The following is a 19,232-nucleotide window of genomic DNA, read 5'->3' as shown; positions in this document are numbered from 1 at the left end:
CCAGCCCCTCTCCTGCTTTGTGACCAATGAGCTGACAGCACACTTATGACAATTCGAGTATGACAATTCAGATTACCGCTCATCTCATTGGTCGAGGAAAGGTCGCTTACGGAGAAAATACCGGAAGACAACAGATGACCACAACAAGAAGCATGGCCAACAGGGAAACAAACGCCGACACTGCGGTGCAAGTCTCGGACGACAGTACACCTAAAGCTGGACATACACTGTGCGATTTTTTTCAGTCGCGTTATTCAGCTCCTGCTCAAACTGCACGATTGACTCGCAGGGGTTAGAAGTTGGTAGGTCACGATGCAGGTCTCACACTATACGGCCCGATGCTCTGATGCGACCTGAGTGCTCACACTGTGCCTCCATAACATGAAGGTTATAACAGAAAATCTGTCGCTCTCTCTCTCCGTCTTTCACTCACACAGACACACCACCACCATCAACTTTGCTAAATTGCTAATAAAAAACATGATCAGGCAGCTGTGACTGAGCAGCAATGTAGATCCAACTATTTTCACGGTTGTTGTGGTCGTGATAATTTTGTGATGCCACATCGAAAAGGCTCGGATGAGCTTTCCAAAGTTCTACAAGTTGTGCCTCCATCACTTGTGTCCAGATCACACGCTGCACTGCCGTGCTGCGCCGTCTTTTTCACCGACGTTTACGTGTTTGCGCGTGAGCAGTGTGAGCGGCTCACGAGCGATTGATGATCGGGAGCTGCTCGAGGTGTTAATCGCTTCTCGTTACCCCACGTATACTACACGATGCACGATGAAGGCCAAAATCGGGCCGATCACCAAATCGGTCGCACGACTCAAAAATCGGCTCAAAATGGACCAAACATCGCACAGTGTAAGCCCAGCATTAGAGCAGCAATGTTTGTTCGCTCAGAGAAAGAAAAATAGGCTGCAAAAGTACTGGGAGGAATGGGAAAAGGGAAACACCTGGCTGGGAAAATACACCATAACACCTTTAAAGCACACTGCACTGTGTGCCGGCGCACTTTTTCCATAGGCATGCTTCTAGTGGTGGGCACATGAAGAACATGAGGGGCGTGAAAGCTCGGGGAACCCTTAACCAATTTCTTGTCCACCAGGCCACGGCAGAAGCAGATATGGTATGTAAACACTGGTTTGTTGTTTAAACCCTCTGGTTAAGGTTAATATGGGCATGTGCAGTGAATATCAGCGCTATGTGGCCAGAAGTGTGATAATATAACTTATTTTGTGTAATAAACAACTGCAAGGATAGATGATTACAACAAATAGATCACTAATACATAAAAGTAATACATAGATGAATAATGATGATGAGTTATGATGCGTAATCATGGGAACAAGTGGGTTTACAAACCTGATTAGCTTTAGAAAAGCTGAAATAATACCTCAACTGAAGCCAGTTGTACTAAATGCACTAAATGTGCACAGTTACAAGAATGATTTTGTTCTATTGTTTTCTATTAATTTATATAATTTTAAGTTAAGCAGGACAGAGTTCTTTTAAAGAAAGATTTACTTATATCCTCAAAAGCTAAGCATGACAGGCTTCTGTTTAAGAAAGAGACCTGTTTTACTGTGTTAATGTTGTCATTTTGAGCTAAAAATAAATGGCTAAATGATCATTTGTTTCACATGAGTTCATATCACAAAGAATATGCATCTGCTTAAATCAAATTCAAGTCAAATGGTTAAAAAATAATTTCACACACAAAAAAAAAGAGCTACCACACTGGGAAGGGTGAAGACAACTGGGTTGCCCGGCCCTGGCCACGAGGTGTCCCTTATTTATTTTTCAGGGAGTTGGCAACCCTAGCTGCAGCAGATTGCAACATGCAGTCAAAACAGAACTGGGTGATTTTATTTGATTTTAAAAACACTGTTGGCTTCCAGCAATCATGAAAAAAGATAAAAAGGATAATTGGAATAAAGAAATTACTATTTCCTTTGTTTTTAAAGTGAGTCTTTCCTTTTGTCCAAACGGTAACCTCTGACGCACACGCCAAAGTGCCACAACTGCAAAGTTCCCCTAATGGACATTGAAACTGCCTACAAAAGTGAGTCTACCTGCAGACTTCCCTGTTACAAAGCTATGATTTGATTGGCTGCTATAGGTGAATGGCTATTTTTAGGGATTGCTTCTCTTTACTGGAGTCACTGAACTGACTGAGAGCTATCTGACACATAACATGGCTGTCTGTCTGTGTGATGCAGATTGCTAACCGCACTAGCTACATTAGCTAGCTGCACTAGCTACGTTAGCCAGCAACCATAGCTACCGTATTATCTAAATATGGTAACATCTGACCACTAACAAGGTGGCAGCCGACACCCTCACATTATTGCATACCCCAGAAACCAATATGAGAGAACAAGTTGCCTATGTAAATCTTTTATACAATGTTAGAAATCAAGTGCACACCTTTTCTTTACAGCTTTACCTCCACTAACCCCAAACTCAATCCAAGTTAGCTTCACCTCCAGGAAAGATGATGAAAGGTCTGCTACCAACAAAATCTATACAGAGGAAGTTTAACTGTGGTGGTTATTAACAGATGCCTCTAGTTGTGCTTGTCTCTGGATCAGTTTGGCCCACCTCCTTCCAGCAGGGCGCAACGAAGATGTCGGTTGGTGTTAAGAGTTTAGTTGCTCACCCTTTGAATACAACACAGGCCTCCCAAGGTAAACAAGCCATCTACAACCTGGGGCACCCTTCAGCACCTGAAGACATGCCATGATAGAGATGGACTAGCACTACCCAACAGTTGCACATGTGAGACACACTCCACAATCCTTGTCTGCACCACCCTACCCAAGTATCCTATGCCCCCTGTTACCTTCAGATATTAAGACAATATTGCCCAAAATTCTGATGACATTTTTCCACCAGATTGAAAACACATCTAACTGTGGAGGACAGTTTAAACGAAGTCTGAATCATAAATGCCACTATTGAACAGATGCAGAGTGAGAATGTGACATTATCACAAGCAGCGAGTAACAAAGGTAATTTAAAAAAGTTTAATAGGTAACACATAACCTATTTGGAGCTGAAAGTCAAACATCTTCCAAGCAGACCCATTTAATTTCTAATTTTCTGCCATGTGAGTTTTGATTATCAGGGAACCCACATCTCACACAATCTTTGGCAATCCAGTCTGAAAAGCCTGACATTTATGTCTAAATACCAGTTAAAGCAGCCGAGGCTCAGCAGTTTTAGATGGACAGGAGCAAAATTTAGCAGTCACAGCTTTATTTGATTCATAACCAAAAATTGTAGCAAAACGTGCAATTTTAACCAAAATTTCAGGCTTCAGAAGACTGCAGGTTCACACGAGGCTATCATAAGAGAAGCCTGTGTTCATACAGAAATGATTTGGATTTTGTTGGGGCTGGGCTCAGATTGTCATGGCTGAGTATAGAGTCCTTGACTTTTTAACTCCGGCAGAGCTGGTTACTTGAAAGTCTCGATTTGATGTCAGACTGGGTAGGAGGGGAAAGGTTCATATTCCATTTCACTCTTAAAGTGCATGTGTGTAACATTTGAAATTTCTTTGAGATTACAGTTAAAAGCATAAAAACCCATCTCTCACATGGCACAAGGGGACTGTGAATGTCGAAGCCTGTTATTAATCCATTTATCAGCTGGAGTGCAGGTGTGAGTTTAACTTTGCTTACATACTGGTGTGCTAATGGTTGTGTGGTTATGTATGGGTGTGCGTGCGTGCCATTGTATTATAAAGTGTGTTACCTTGCTGTCCACGATGAGGTTACGGACGCAGCCGGTGAAGTGTTTGTGCTGAAGCTGGGGGTAGATGTATGGGATGTCCTCGTTCACACCGCCGAGCTGAAGCACCTGACTCATGTTCAGGTGTCTAAAACACACAGCGTGACAGAAGCATTCAAAAAGCAAGGAAGGATGAAACAGAAAACTATAAGACTTTGCAGCAATGAGAAAGAGCCTGAACCTGCTGCTTTAGCACTTAACAGTCTTATTTTAATCAGCCGTTTGCAGTTCAAAATAGGAAATCGAACATGTTATCAGCAAACAAAATCTGCTGGTTCATTCTGCTAAGTCGCCTAATTAAAATGTGGCGTAAATCTTCTTTTTACTTTTCTGGATGCCCCTTATTTTCTTTTTCTGTCTCTTTATGAAAGAGAAGTTGCTGCTCTAAAACAACAACAACAATCTTATTCTCCATCTCTGATTGTCGGTGTTGTCACGAGTATCCACAGTCTGTGGAAGAATCTCAGAGGATAGACGTTCGTTGTCCAGCAGCAAGAGTATTTTTCATCTAAGTTAATGTTTTTGGGGCTACAACCCCGTCCAAACAGCAGGCAGACGCAGGGGAATGGCAACAATCATTTGGTAAACATAGAACGCTGATAAGAGCACTACAATTACAGCCAAACAGTAAAATTAGTTGTTAATATTAATACCATACTTCGATGGTCTATGGGGCTGCAACGCTAACTGAAAAACTTTGGACAGTTCTTTACATTTGCAGTTCCTTAAATCAGCGGTCCCCAACCCTCAGGCCACGGACTGATCCCAGGCCACGAGAGCTGAGGTTCGGGTGTGAAATTTATGGTTTTCAGGGTTTTTATCGTTAACTCGGTTTCTCTGGGTGTTTTCCCGTGTTGTAGTTGTGTCTTTTTAAAAAAATATTTAATATTTTTAAAGAAATATTTACGCGTTACCATAGCGACCAGAGAGCATTAAGGGGCAGAGAGGAGGATGTTACTCTCAATGTTGTTGCCGCATTTCAGGAGGACGCTGCTAATAAAGTGAATTCACGTTTATTATTATATTTACAAAATACCACAATTTTTGTCTTGGTCGTATCATTTTATTTTGTTATATTTATCGCCGACACCTTAAAGGCCGGTCCGTGAAAATATTGTCTGACATTAAACTGGTCTGTGGCACAAAAAAGGTCTGTGGCTTAAATGTATATATGCATACGACATCCCATATAAACAATGGGATGTTGCATTTTCTTAAATGTAAATGTTGTAGATTTTGTGACACTGAGCCAAATAGTTTTGAATAATTATCATTTTTACAATTACAATAAAGCTTACTGGTAGATTTTCATAGTTTTTATCATGAAACAAATATGTTTTTGTTTTTTTAATCACATGTTCTGTATATAAACTCATAAAAGACAACACAAACAGTTTCTATTAAATCTGGTGTATAATTTATTTTTGGGTTAAATTCGTTGTTACTTTTGCAAAAATAATTCTGAGGTTTTATGGCAAAGAGAGAGCATACAGTCTCATCCGGCTATACGTTCATTTTACAGCGTAATATTTAGTTCTCATTATAAAATAAATGACCAACGCAGCTGTAACTTTCACCATGCAAAGTGACAAGACTTAAAGAAACTGCAAATGTTTGTGATTTAGCTTTTTCTTCGGTGGAGCCGGTCACCCAGCACTAACAACCAACCACTGCTGGAGAGCATTCAGAAGTAGAATCAAGCCACCATGAAAGCAGCAGAATCGAACTTTGAAGGACACTTTTTCTTTTTTGCAGTCTTGTTGAAAAATGGTAGCCTGCTAACACATGGGCCAAATTACAAGCAAATCAAGTCTGAGGCAGTGAGAAAGTCTGTGGTGTGCACGCATCTGTTCAGGTGCTTCTTTTTACCTGTCGGTGTTAGGCGTAACACCCATCACTTCACAGGAAGAGTGGTCTTGAGAGGTCAACCAGCTACCCACCAGTTCCTTCACCGCTGCCCCTGAGCATCGATCCAGGGTGAAACGTACTTCCTGCAGAGAAAACAAACCAGCGCACGATGTACTCAAATAATGCTTCAATAAATCACAAATAAGTCATTTCTCTGAACTGTAACGAGCGTACTTTCAGCATTATTACCATGGTGAGAACGGCATCTGACTCATATTTCTTTCATTAGTGCATGCTGCACTGCTCTGCTGCATGACAACTTAAACATGTGGACTTGCCTTAACAAGAATGCGATTAAGCAGAAGCCACAGCAGCTTATTCCAGTTAACTAGACTCTTTATTCCATCTGCTGTTTACCTCTCAGTAAACATGCCTCCTCCTTCCTGTGGTAATTAGTAAAGTTTTAACCCAAACACACAGCTACCCGATGGCTCACATCACAGGAAAAAAAAGAATAAAGCATGTAAGAGGGCTGAAAATAATTTTTGGGGGAAATCTGGTCCATTGCCTTAACCTTCCAAAAAAGTTGGCGCTGAAATCATTATAATTACTCGGCTGGATAAAAAGCCCGTATGTGCCAGCACAGTTTCAGTCATCAGTGTGCTAAAACAACACCTTTAACTTACTTTTCACACATCCACGATAAAAGCTTTCAGACATACGTCAGGAACACACAGAAAAAATGTCATTATGCTTGGTAATACCAATTCTATTTTCTGTCAGATATTGAAAGTTATAAATCAGTTAAAAGAAGAATACTCTGTGATTTGGATAACACTCACTACAGATGATTAACAAACACACCAGGCAGCATAGAACAGCATTTATGTGTTGTTTTGTTTCTACACCTGCTGGTATCACCTCTGTGTGAAAACAGATTCCAAATATGATGCCTACATCATTCATTCGAGTATGATTTTGGCACGTTTTTTCTCATATTTACATCATTAATAATAATAATGATAATTTCACTTTAAAACAGGGTTTACATGCAGCGATAAAGTAACGTAAACAGTACGTGTTTGCATGATTAAACATGAATACAAACTCTGTATCAACAGCTAACGCTGCAGATTTTATGTAAATAATTTATTTTAGTTTAATCAAGTCATGTTCCTGTTAGCAGACCGTGGTTTACTTATTTATCAATGTGATTCTTAATGAAGGACAGCGAAACAATGGTTCTTTGGATCTATCATTTTCACAAATGTTACTTAATTTGAAGAAAACAAAAAAACAAAAACACTGCTCTTGGTTCTTGGCTGCTGAATCACAGAGTAAATCTCCCAACAACAGCTCTGTCCTTCCTGCTTTGGATCTCATGCTGTCACACAACCAGGTTGGATAAGCCGCAGCTGACTATTCAGGACAAATGAATAGATTCACATGTGATTTAGAATAATACCATTGTGGTGCAGAATAATCCTCGCTGTAATAACAAAAGTCTGAATGCATTCTAGTGTTCACGCGATTCCGAATAATGCTATCGCATTACCCGAAAGTCTCACTGCATGCTTTCCTTTGGCTGCTCTCATTCTCAATATCGAACAAATTTCCCTGTGTTTGTATGTGTGGTGATGGGAAGCTGAGCCTGAAGCTGTTTTCCTTTCATTCAAAAGAAATTTAAAAAAAAACAGTGAACAAAATTGGTGTTTTCTACCGAATTGAATAGTTTGGCAAAAGCCATAAATGAGACACAAATTTTAGTCACACTAGTGAGTAGCGAGAGTGAACGCTCTCTAACGGCGTCTCCTTTCTTATAATCTGAACTCAAGGCAGCGTAATAAGTGTGCTTTTGAAGGGCGGTCTGTGGAACATTGCAGGTCTTTGAGTAATGAGCTAAATTAAGCCATTTATAAATTAAGGGTGACATAAGTGTAATTATTCAATTTTAGGTTTTCGAGAGGCCTCTGATGGAGCTGAATATGAAAAGGCTTCACACTGGCCGTGTGTGTAAAAAAATGTGACTCAGTCCTGTGCTTTTACTGAAGTGCTCTAAAGTGGTACTGAAGTGGGATGCTAGGATGAAAGAAGGCTGAGATGCAGCCAGGCGCCCAAAGCCTACAGTGACACTGCAGCTTTCATTATGTCACAGCATCTAATAATAGAAGCAGGAACTGTCATTGATATACGACAGGCGAATAATATGCGGAATAATCTTAACAACATAAAGATTTAGTCCAATTTCACACTAATTTAATTAACTTGCAATTATTTGGGGCAGAAGATGTTGCAAGAGGGCTACTGCAATCATCTGTCTGCAATTATCCTCCTTTGTACTCTACACTGCAGACAGTTTTATAATACTTAATCACGAAGTCTTCCCCATTTAGATTCCTGGAAAATAACAATATTAAAAAGGTTTGCGTGGAGCCGAATGGGCGATGCTTAAAGTCTAGGACATATACTAAATATATAACCTCATCTCTGAGATCATACATACAAATCAGCAGCTTTATCAAATATACCAGAAAGAACATTCAGTTCAAAAGACATGGTGTAAATTTTTTGGCCCAAAGACTGTAAATAAAAAAGAGACATGGCCTATAAAACAATGAACTCCCATGTTAGAGCTTCAGTGTCAATATTTTTGGTCTCTCCCTCTCGATGAGATATGGGGACACTTTTTTGTTATGTATTTTATTTTTAAATGGGGGAATAATTTAACCAATGAGCACTAATGCTCTATAAAATAAAACTTTAAACTAGCAAATGAGACCATAAATGTATAAGTGTTGTTACGTTTCGGTGTTGTCAGTGTGTTGTTTTTGGCGTGACTGTTATGTGTTTCCTGTTTTACTTTGAAAGTCTGTGTTATCTTAGTGTGTTCAGTTTACGTTTTCCCTGTCTCGTCAGTTCTAATTTGCCCCAGCTGTGTTTCCCTCTTGTTGTCCATTTTCCTGATTGCCCCTTCTATGTATTTAAGCCTTGTGTTTCAGTGTGTCATGGTCGCGATCTCCCCCGTGTTGTAAATAGTTTGGTGTGTTTGTTGTAAATAAATAGTCTGTTGTAAATAGCTGTAAATAGATTTGTCGATACTTTCGTTTTGGGATTTTGGTGGAGAGCTTTAGTTTTTTTTCTCGTGTGTCTTTTTCTTATCTTTGTTTTTCTACGTTGCACCCCGGTTGCCTAGGCCGGGGTGTAACATATGGGGGCTCGTCCAATCGCTGGAGGGCCCGGGGACCGCTTCAGCCGTCCGCCGTCGCTGGAGGGTCCGAGGGAGGGACCGCTTCAGCCGTCTGTCTTCGCTGGAGGGTCCGAGGGCCGCTCCAGCCTTCATCCGCCTTCGCTGGAGGGTCCGTGGGACCGCTCCAGCCTTCGTCGTCTGCTGGAGGGTCGGTGGGACCGCTCCGGCCTTCGTCAGCTTCGTCCGTCTTCGCTGGAGGGTCCGTTGGAGGGACCGCTTCAGCCTTCGTTTGTCTTCGCTGGAGGGTCCGAGGCACCGCTCCAGCCTTCGTCTGCCTTCGCTGGAGGGTCCGAGGGACCGCTCCAGCCTTCATTCGCCTTCGCTGGAGGGTCCGAGGGACCGCTCCAGTCTTCATCTGCCTTCGCTGGAGGGTCCGAGGGACCGCTCCAGCCTTCGTCGTCTGCTGGAGGGTCAGTGGGACCGCTCCAGCCTTCATCAGCTTCGTCTGCCTTCGCTGAGGGGAGGGTCCGTGGGACCGCCCCAGCCTTCATCCGCCTTCGCTGGAGGGTCCGTGGGACCGCCCCAGCCTTCATCCGCCTTCGCTGGAGGGTCCGTGGGACCGCTCCAGCCTTCGTCGTCTGCTGGAGGGTCAGTGGGACCGCTCCAGCCTTCATCGGCTTCGTCTGTCTGGATCAAACTTTTCACTTGGTGTTAAATGTTTGATTTTTGGGTGGGGGGAACTGTTACGTTTCGGTGTTGTCAGTGTGTTGTTTTTGGCGTGACTGTTATGTGTTTCCTGTTTTACTTTGAAAGTCTGTGTTATCTTAGTGTGTTCAGTTTACGTTTTCCCTGTCTCGTCAGTTCTAATTTGCCCCAGCTGTGTTTCCCTCTTGTTGTCCATTTTCCTGATTGCCCCTTCTATGTATTTAAGCCTTGTGTTTCAGTGTGTCATGGTCGCGATCTCCCCCGTGTTGTAAATAGTTTGGTGTGTTTGTTGTAAATAAATAGTCTGTTGTAAATAGCTGTAAATAGATTTGTCGATACTTTCGTTTTGGGATTTTGGTGGAGAGCTTTAGTTTTTTTTCTCGTGTGTCTTTTTCTTATTTTTATTTTCGTGTTGCACTCCGGTTGCCTAGGCCGGGGTGTAACAGTGTTTACTGAGGTTACTATTCAGGGGAGCCAGAGAGTCACCTTCTTATAGACTCTGGCACAATCAGTGGTCCAGCTATGACCATCCCCTTCCTGCTGGCCATGTAGTCTTTATTTTGGACTGTCAAACAATTAACAATAATTCCAACTTGAATGGCACTTGTCATGTGCATTTATATGTTAAGAAATTAACAAGTATTCCCAAGAAATTACCAATTTAAATCTTCTAAATACAAGGACATTTTGAAGGAATATTAGTGGACTATTCTGGGCTTATCTGATGTTTGGGGTAATTTCAAAAGTGTGCATCACATATTTTAACCAGAAGAGCGACTTCAGCTCCGAGCTTTACAATCACAGCTGAGCAGACTAGCAGGGTGTTCCTGTAAAACTGCTAACTATCTTGTGCAATACATTTCTGGTAAGTTTTTAAAAAATGACCGCACTACTGTCGTTTTATCCAAGATTAATAACACATTGCATGCATTTATATGTATATACAAAGTAAAGCAGCCAGTATATTTCAACCAACATTGGGTTGATTCATCACTTAGCACGTGGGCCAAAGACCCAGAATCACTCTGGTGCTAATGTTACCTAAATAAATGACCTGTAGGCTTGTTACTCACAATCTGCACAACTAAAGGAGCAGCTTACTTACTGCATCATATCCCCTAATGCAAAGACAGTGACATTTATACATGATTGCAGAAGGTGAATGCAATGTATGGTAAAGGTAAGAACAAATTATATTCAAGAAAGAAAAATCCATGTGTTTTGAATACATGAAAATATTAGATGTGCCTTTAAAAGTAAAACAAAAACAAAAACAAAAACAATCTCATTAAAACTGGATAAAAAAAATATTTTTTTCAGTGCGATGTGAATTTATTTGAACTTATTTGCTAAATAGATGATGGCTGCTGTTAAATGGAGAGAGCGACCCACCTTGCTGTTGCTGCGGACATCCAGCCGATGCCACCGCCTGTCTGCCACGTTCACGTTGCCTGGCAACTGTAGCACCACTGTGCCCGAGCCATGGTTGATTTTCAAGGTGGGGGTCCCGTCTATTAGCTCTAGACAGAGAAAGAAAACGAGAGGGATGATAGGTGAGGGGTGAGTTGAGAAATTAGTTTTCAGAGCTGCAATATGAGCACTTTTTAGCTCTGTTGACAACCAATCTGGTGCTGGTACTGAAGTCTCGAAAACAGCAGCAAAACCACTGTAACAGAATAATGTATGCCAAAGAATTAAGTGGTGTATGAAAAGTTATTTATTAAAGAATGCACCCCAACATAATGTACCAAATTGCCAATATTGTCTCTGTATATTTGCTCTAATGAGGATTATTGCACAGAGGCTGCTGTGATCTAGTTTTTTTCTTCATGGCAGTCAACAAACATCAGACAAAAGTTATTACATTCTATTTTCTGACTTACTCAAATGGGAAATTAAAAGTTAATGAAGTGGTTAAGACTGCCTGTGTGCTTTGCACCATGTGTAAGGAAATAAGAGACCGACCGGCATTGGCAATCCATCATCACGCATGCCGAACTTCAAAAGTTCATGCTGACACATAACAGTGAACACTAAACATCTGCTTATACTGTGGGACTGAAGGGACTTCTTAGTTCACGTAACAGCAGCTTGTACTTAGTCTGCATCAGAACTCTCACCCACAACTTTCTAAATGTCAATTTATTGACTCAGTGGAAAAAGGTCTCCGATATATCCACTCATTGAAGTATTTTTAGGCCTCTAATGGTTCCAACAGTGTTCAAAGAGTCTCCGGGGTCTGTTTTCATTAAGGCAAACGGATAAATCTGGGTCATTTCATCGTCGTTCCTATCACTTCTAATGTTCAAATGGCAACTTCTGGGTGAAGCAGTATCCAAAACTACATTTCCTGAAATGAGCACTAGAGGTTCATTTAAAAATACACTAAATTACATATATAACCAATCCAGTTGTAAAGTTTGAATTCACAGAGGTGTGGCTGTGTTGACTGGCAGGTAACTCCTGATACAGATAGCTATAGCTGGTGTCTTCAGCTAGACGTCCCCCCACCACCTAATATGAATCACTAAACTGTGTACAAGTTATATGGAACACTATAAAACTCGCTACACTTGGCTGATATGGTCACTTCTGGCTCTAAGAAATCCAGGATGTTGCTGATCATAACACATTTAAACCAGAGGGTGATGCCACCATAGCTACCTCCTTCTTTTATATACTGTCTCTGACATTGCTCGTGAAAAGTAGGTCAAGTTCGTGCATGACTCTTATGAAGCTGATCATCACATTAAGAACTTTTTTACTGTCCCATTAGTCCACAGTCTGCACTCCCACTTTCCAGCGGTGAGAAAAAAAACTTATGAAGAGTACGATCCAATTAGAAATTAGTGAAAAGAGTTACAAATGTGACTGCAGCGACTTCACAAAATATGTCGTAATTATGTTTTGAAATTATGGCTCATGTCAATACGGCAGCATGTCTCTGTTGGCTATATTCAATTAAAAATAATAATAGGCCGTCACAGTTCATGTCCAACAACTTATTATTCCCAGTTTTACCCACTGCCCCCCCCCCCCTCTTAAGCTACAATCCCACACACCCACTGCCAGAATTAGGTATTTAATTTAAACTAAAGCATTTGTTCTTAGGGTTCATTTAGAATACTCCCATTTGGCTTTTCTCTGTTAACTCCGAGTCTGGCGAAGTGAAGTACTTTCAGTATATGTTAGAATTATAATTAAGACAGAAAAAACTCTGGCATCGATTTCACAACTTCTGCACTCTGACATTTGTCTTCACGCTGCAGTCAGTTGAAGTTTGAAGTCAAAAGAGGCTGACAAAAATCAAATTCCCTTCTTAGCGCTCTTCAATCCGCCGTGTGTGTCTGACTTCAGCTCTGCTTTCGTCATCCCTCTTGCTGCATTTCTTGCGATGTCAGTCTGCCTATCAGCACTCTTTCATCTCCTGTCTGTGTCTTTTACCTCCTGACTTGCTTCACTCTTTCATTAACTTCTTCACGGTAACTGACATTTTACATTGTGCCACTTTCAAATAAGTCACCATTGCTTTCTACTGACAGCTTTCACTTTTTACCGTGCTTTTGTGCAGCACTGTTTTTATTTTATTATTTTTTTATCAGCCTCACTTATGACATGTATTCAGATGTGATTATTTTAATGTTTGTGTGCAAAAACATTATCACTGAAAAGATGCCAGAGAGTTCAATGCAACCCATGCAGATTCTTCTTCTTCTTTTTAACACAAGTAATGTTTGTCAGAAAATGACATATATAATATTTAATAAGTGTAAATACATTTTACAAATGTTACAATACATTTTATATCTACATCTGGAGCCTGTGTCTGATTTTTTGTAACAAACCTAAGTTTCCCCTTAAATAAGTAGAGTTGTTAGCAATGATGATGAACAATGATAGACGATGGCTTTGTCGAGTAGCTACGTGTCTGACACCATGAATGTAGAGTGGCGGTGTGTTGATGACCATCCTTGCATTAATATAGTGAGACTCATTAACTGTAGTGTTAAAAATAAACTCTGGGAGTAACCAGATAGCTAATTGGTTACAGTGTATCTCACATGGGCACAAAAGCCAACAGCATTGGGAATTGAACTATTAGTTCTTGGTTAAATTCCTGGTATAGCAACTTTTAACATTTGCTTTTTACCTGCACCAACTTGCCACATTGTTACGGTGTAATGAAGAAAAAATAGTCAAAATAATTCAGAAGGATGTTTCCTCAGTTATCACTGCAAAGAGATTAAGAGCTAACGTTATTAGTTGTGTAATTTATTGAGAAATGTTAGACATTACATTTGACATTAGCATGTATGTTAGCTGTTAGGTCTGGGTACTCTTTACTGAAAACATGGTCCAAAATATACTAAAAAAAAAATCAAATGCAAACGGTTTTACCAATTTTACTGAGGAGATTCAATAGGTTTGTTTTTCAGTGTGTTGTCAGCTCCCTTCTAAAAGTGTCTTTTTCTTTCTACAATCTTTTCCTAAACCTAAAGAGTGCAAGAGGTGACCTGATATCTCACTTTATATGGGTTCTGCACAGCATGTCCCTCACCAACGGAGAATGACTCCAGTTTGCGGTCAACATCTAAAGAATTGTGCAGCTCATAAAAAGAAGTCCTGATCTACAGTTGCATCCCTGCTGAACACCATCATTACCAGACAGAGCTGCTTAAATAACAGTTTTTAAAAAGGAATTAATGAAGATGCATTTGGCTTATTGTATAGACTGCTTAATGAAAAAGATTGGAAAGCTGGCATTCAAAATAAAATACTGTATGCAACATTTGTCTTCCACATAATAGATGCAAATAAAGTAACCTATTTATTTTTGTAGTTTAGCTGTATTAACATTTCAGTCTATAGTACCTGTCTCCGTTAGGTAACAGTGGGTAAAACCAGCTGCTGAAAGTGAAACCTAAAGAAACACATACATACCAAGAGAGAGTCAAACTCTCCTTTTCAGCTTCCTGTAGGTCAGCCATAGCCACACTGGCCTTTCCACATGTTTAAAGTGGAACGCTTGCACAGGCCATTCTGAACGACCAATATCATTATTTATTTGGAGGACTTGTTGAAATTCGGTCCTAGTGAGCACATGATAAGCTGGTCTTTTATAATTGCTTTGCCAAGCCTGAGATGTGGCTTTGTGATGAGAGCCCCATTCTTCATTACGCTACCTCTCATATAGGAAAAAAGAAAAACAAAGCCCTGGCACTTTCATTTTTCAAACCGCAGTCAGCTAGAGCAAGTTTGTTGCTGGCCTCTCTTTTCCTCTCAACTCCCATTCAATTTCCTGGACATTGAGCTGCAGGATGAGTAGATGCAACACTTCAGGAATGATCCAATTAATTTTAATACTTTGGCCAAGGCCAGACAATTCACCAAAAAGAACAGAGTAAATTCAATATATCAGTTCAAGTCAGAGCTTTCCTCCTTTGTTTAACTTGTACATTGTTCTCTTTAGGCTCAGCTCATTCCCCGACATTTAAGCTGCCTCATTCATTCCCTTCTCATTTACTGTCCTGCTTGGGACCCTTCAACTTTTTTTCTTCTTTATCTCGCATATCTAAGTCTTTCAATTGCAATTCTTCAGACTGCCCCATCCCCACCCTCAGGGGAATTTCTTCTTATCTTGAATCTATCTTTATGCCAATGCTCACCCCAAACCCTCCAACACTGCAGCATCCAGATAAGTCCAAGCTGGTAATACAGTGACAGCCAGAAAAGGGCACCTGCATAAACCTAACAGAAAAACAGTTTGTGAATGTATTAAAAAACAAACAAACACACACACACAGGTGGAGGCAGGTGCAGAAAAGTGCACACATAAACAGGCACCCAAAACAAGCTCAACTGCAGATTGACCAGCTGATTGTCCGCCGCTGCCAAGAAGCCTACCTGTCAGGACTGACGTGACATTCCCCAGGAGAATAAAACAAACTTCAGAGGTGTCAAGAAAGTAACGCAGGGAAGACGCAATACAAGGAAAGAAGGAATAAGAAGCATGGATGGGAGAGAAGCGGGAGGGGAAAGGAGGAGGAAAAACGCAAGGAGAGGACATGAGGAAAATGTAATGGTGGGAGGGGGGAAGTGACAGCAGAGACAAAGCTGGGAGAAAGTAGCAGATGAGAGAAGGTGACAACAGATGGGCAGAAAATGCAAACAAAACAACAGCGAGAAGAAAGTAATGAGCAGAGAAAACAGACAAAAAAATGCTTTAATCTTTTAAAATCATCACAGAAGTCAAGATTTTTATTTGATTGAATTATTCTCTGTTGTTTTTGTTAATGAGCAACTAACATCAATTAAAGCGTGTGTGAATACCTTTTGTTTATTTCGACCACAGAACGTCAGGATTATTCACCACTGATGTTTCCCAAAATCTGCTACAAACCTGGGCCACTGTCCTCACTTCCTGGATCGCTTTCACAATAAAAGCACCTTCACCTTGCATTCTTTTTGCTGCTAAAAAGGACATACTAGGACATGATCCCATATACTCAAAATGTCAGAAGTGAGTAATAGTTTTGTTTTCTCACAGACTTTCAAACAATTACATTTCTTTTTTGCAACCAGAGGAGTCACCCCATGGATGCCATTAAAGAGAATCGAAATTTTAGTGCACTTTTCCACTGACTTCAATTTCGAGACCTGGAGGCTACAACTGTCTTTTATATACAGTCTGCCGTTCCTCTTGCCGACTGGATGTGAGAAAAGCTGGAGCCTGAACAGGAAAAGCAATTAGGAAATCTAGTGCAGCCCCCGCTGTCACAGGCATACAAGCTTCAGCACAGGTGGATGCTTCACTCCATGGTTAACCTCTGCGATCTTTGATCTCTGACAACATTCTCGAATCTTGGCTTTTTGAACTGAAGCTCATTTAACCTTGTGGACACCACACTTTGGGTTATTTAGACCAAATACTCAATTTTGCTCTACAAGGGCCTGATATCCACTTACGAGGACGTTATACTGTTATTGTTCTATCAAAATTTTAAACAAATATCCTCATATGTGGCTCTCATTTTTCTTAGAAACAAAAATTAGGTAAAAAAAAAATCTGGCAATTCTTTGTTTTTTACGGAGCCCCGCAGGGGACATGGGAGAAAAAAAAATTAAGACGGACTTTTGCGAGATCTCGCAAAAGTTTTGCGAGATCTCGCAAAACAAACTCGGGATCTCGCAAAACTTTTGCGAGATCTCGCCTCTGTAGGTCGGCTGTAGTAGGTCTCGACCTACTACAACCGGGAGGAATACCGCTTTCCCGGCACATCGTGCCTCGACCTCCCGGTCGGCTTCGAGCCGGCGTCCGAAGAATGCAGCTAAAAGTTTTGCGAGATCCCGAGTTAGTTTTGCGAGATCTCGCAAAAGTTTTGCGAGATCCCGAGTTAGTTTTGCGAGATCTCGCAAAAGTCCGTCTTAATTTTTTTTTCTCCCATGTCCCCTGCGGGGCTCCGTAGTTTTTACATTCATCAGGTCCCAATATGCCCAAATATCAAAGAGAAATTAAAAATGCATGCCGTGAATGAGTTCGGGTCTTAGGAGGTTAAAGCATTTTTATTGGTTTATTTATAAACTACATTGTAGGAACTGGTGATATTGTTGCGAGCTGACGGAAGAGTATGATATCATCTATGAGGTCACAAATGTCCCGGCTGCTACACTGAAAAAATTAGACCACGGGTCACTTGAATGATGTGAGACACCACACTGTGTGATTACTTTCGTCTCCAGGAATATACCTACCAAGGTGAAGAAGACACTCCATCCCTCAGCTGTCTTCTGCTTATTAAGTAAAGAGTCACTGGATATGCAGTTATTACTATTTTATCTGTCACTGATAAAATAACATAGTAATAAAAATCTTTATTGTTCCCAACATAACTGTAGCATAAGAACTACTGTTGAACTTCTCCTTTGGTGCTCTGGCAAACAGAAGCCCACTGAGTGAAAGAGTAACACAGAGACAAACAAACAGAGCCGGTTAGGAAAAGAAGAAAAGGATTGAGAGGTTAGCAGGAAGTGCAGCGGGCTGGCAGGCCAGATGGGAACATCTTCACAGGGACCAGCGCTCTTTTTAAATGCTCTGGGTGTACCAGGGGTTAAGACAAGACTTTGCTCTTAAAGGGCTCATCCACATAACCGTGCTTCGTTTCTGCTACTCATACGTAATTCATTACCTCCTACTCTGAGAGCGACAAGAGGCAAAGAGAGTGAGAGAAAGAAAGACTAAGAGGGCGAGAAAGTGTATGCTTTGTGTGCAAGTCGGGTTTGAACTCCCACAGAGGTGGAGGGGGGGGCTCTTAAATATGAAAAATGTCCTCCTCGTCTGACGGCCCGAGGATACACAGGAGTCACAGCGAGAGCATATGGACTGCATAAACAGCATTACAAATCACACCGCTACACACATAACCCCCCTCCTAAAAGGCGCGCACACACACAAACACACAAACGCAGTCGCATGTACACAAGTTCCCACAGAAGTCAGTCTGTGTACAAATCAGCAGGCGAAACAGCGAGAATATAGCACAGAACGTCTTGTATAAACGATCTGTCAGCTAGCTAGCTAGCCCCACAGCCGACGCATATTGGATCTCCACATCCAGCAGCAGTTCCCATTTGAAAGCCACAGTAGAGCTAGGCTGGGGGGTGCTGCTACATAGCTGTGGAAATTGAAGGTAATGCCAAAGCGAATCTGTGTATTTATGTGTGCTGCTGTTCGCTCAATCCATTTTCTTTTGTATTTATGGCTTTAATTCATCACGCAGACCTCCTTTGGGATAGCAGCACAATATCAACAAATACACATCCATATTAAGTCGAGACAATATGCTCCTCTTGGTTCAAGAGAAAAGTTGAAATAAACACAAACTCTCGGCAAGCCTTATCTGACTCCCTGCCGGCCAACTTTGCTCATTCCGCAAGGGCATTGTAATTGCACACATTTAATTTGTGTTGTTAATTTGTCTATCGATTGGACAAGCGCAGCCCCCTGGCTGGAACACTTTGTGTGTCTGTGAGTGGGAGAGCAGTCTTGTGTGTTTGTCTGAGCACCTCAGAGCAGGTCTGACGCTTGCAGTCATGTTTGTCATTTACTGTTGATCTCACTGGGCACAAATCATTACCGCAACAAACAATCTCCTAATAACAGCCGAGGTCAAACTGCGGCACTGCTGATCACGCCGGATCCTGATGCTAAGAGAGCCGCTATATGTGCAGCGCTAATAAAACTGTCAAGCTGCCAGACTCGAAGGCACATTACATTAAATTTTATGGACTTTCAAGCAACATATAGAAACGCAACGTGGGTCGTTAAACGGATGGTTTGACATTTCGGAAAATACTCTTTTTGTGTTTTGAGCCAGATGATTGATACCACTCGTGTCACCTGTAATGTCGAGACTGTAATTGTAGTTTTCTTGGGGTTTTGCGTGGGACAATATCTTGGCAGGTGCAGTGATTTCCTGGTTCCTCTCACTTGCCTCCAAAACTCACTCGGTGAACCCATCGAGAAATAGTTCAGTCTCTCTCTGGAGAGTAGCTTCCAGTCCTTATGCAAGAAAGCAAATAAGCACATTTCAAAATATGATTTCCTGGAAAGGCTGTTTCTTTATTTGTTGAGCTGTTGCTGCCATGCATCACTGTGATTGGCACAACTCTTTCAGCACTACGAGCTTTGAGCTGCTGC

The 19,232-nt window shown here is 41.3% G+C and overlaps 1 protein-coding gene across 1 annotated transcript in view; it reads right to left on the bottom strand.

Moving 5' to 3' along the window:
* Positions 1–19,232, bottom strand: part of LOC113026743 (neural-cadherin) — a 332,913-nt gene that overhangs the window by 70,826 nt on the left and 242,855 nt on the right. The window contains exons 28-30 of the mRNA XM_026175859.1: positions 10,928–11,055; positions 5,665–5,786; positions 3,760–3,883 (exon numbers count right to left, since the gene is read on the bottom strand). Of these exons, the coding sequence (XP_026031644.1) occupies positions 3,760–3,883; positions 5,665–5,786; positions 10,928–11,055 (374 nt within the window). The remainder of the gene's footprint in view (positions 1–3,759; positions 3,884–5,664; positions 5,787–10,927; positions 11,056–19,232) is intronic.

This window comes from Astatotilapia calliptera, chromosome 1, assembly GCF_900246225.1.
Source record: "Astatotilapia calliptera chromosome 1, fAstCal1.2, whole genome shotgun sequence".
Classification (NCBI taxonomy): domain Eukaryota; kingdom Metazoa; phylum Chordata; class Actinopteri; order Cichliformes; family Cichlidae; genus Astatotilapia; species Astatotilapia calliptera.
This window is presented reverse-complemented; position numbering and strand designations above follow the sequence as displayed.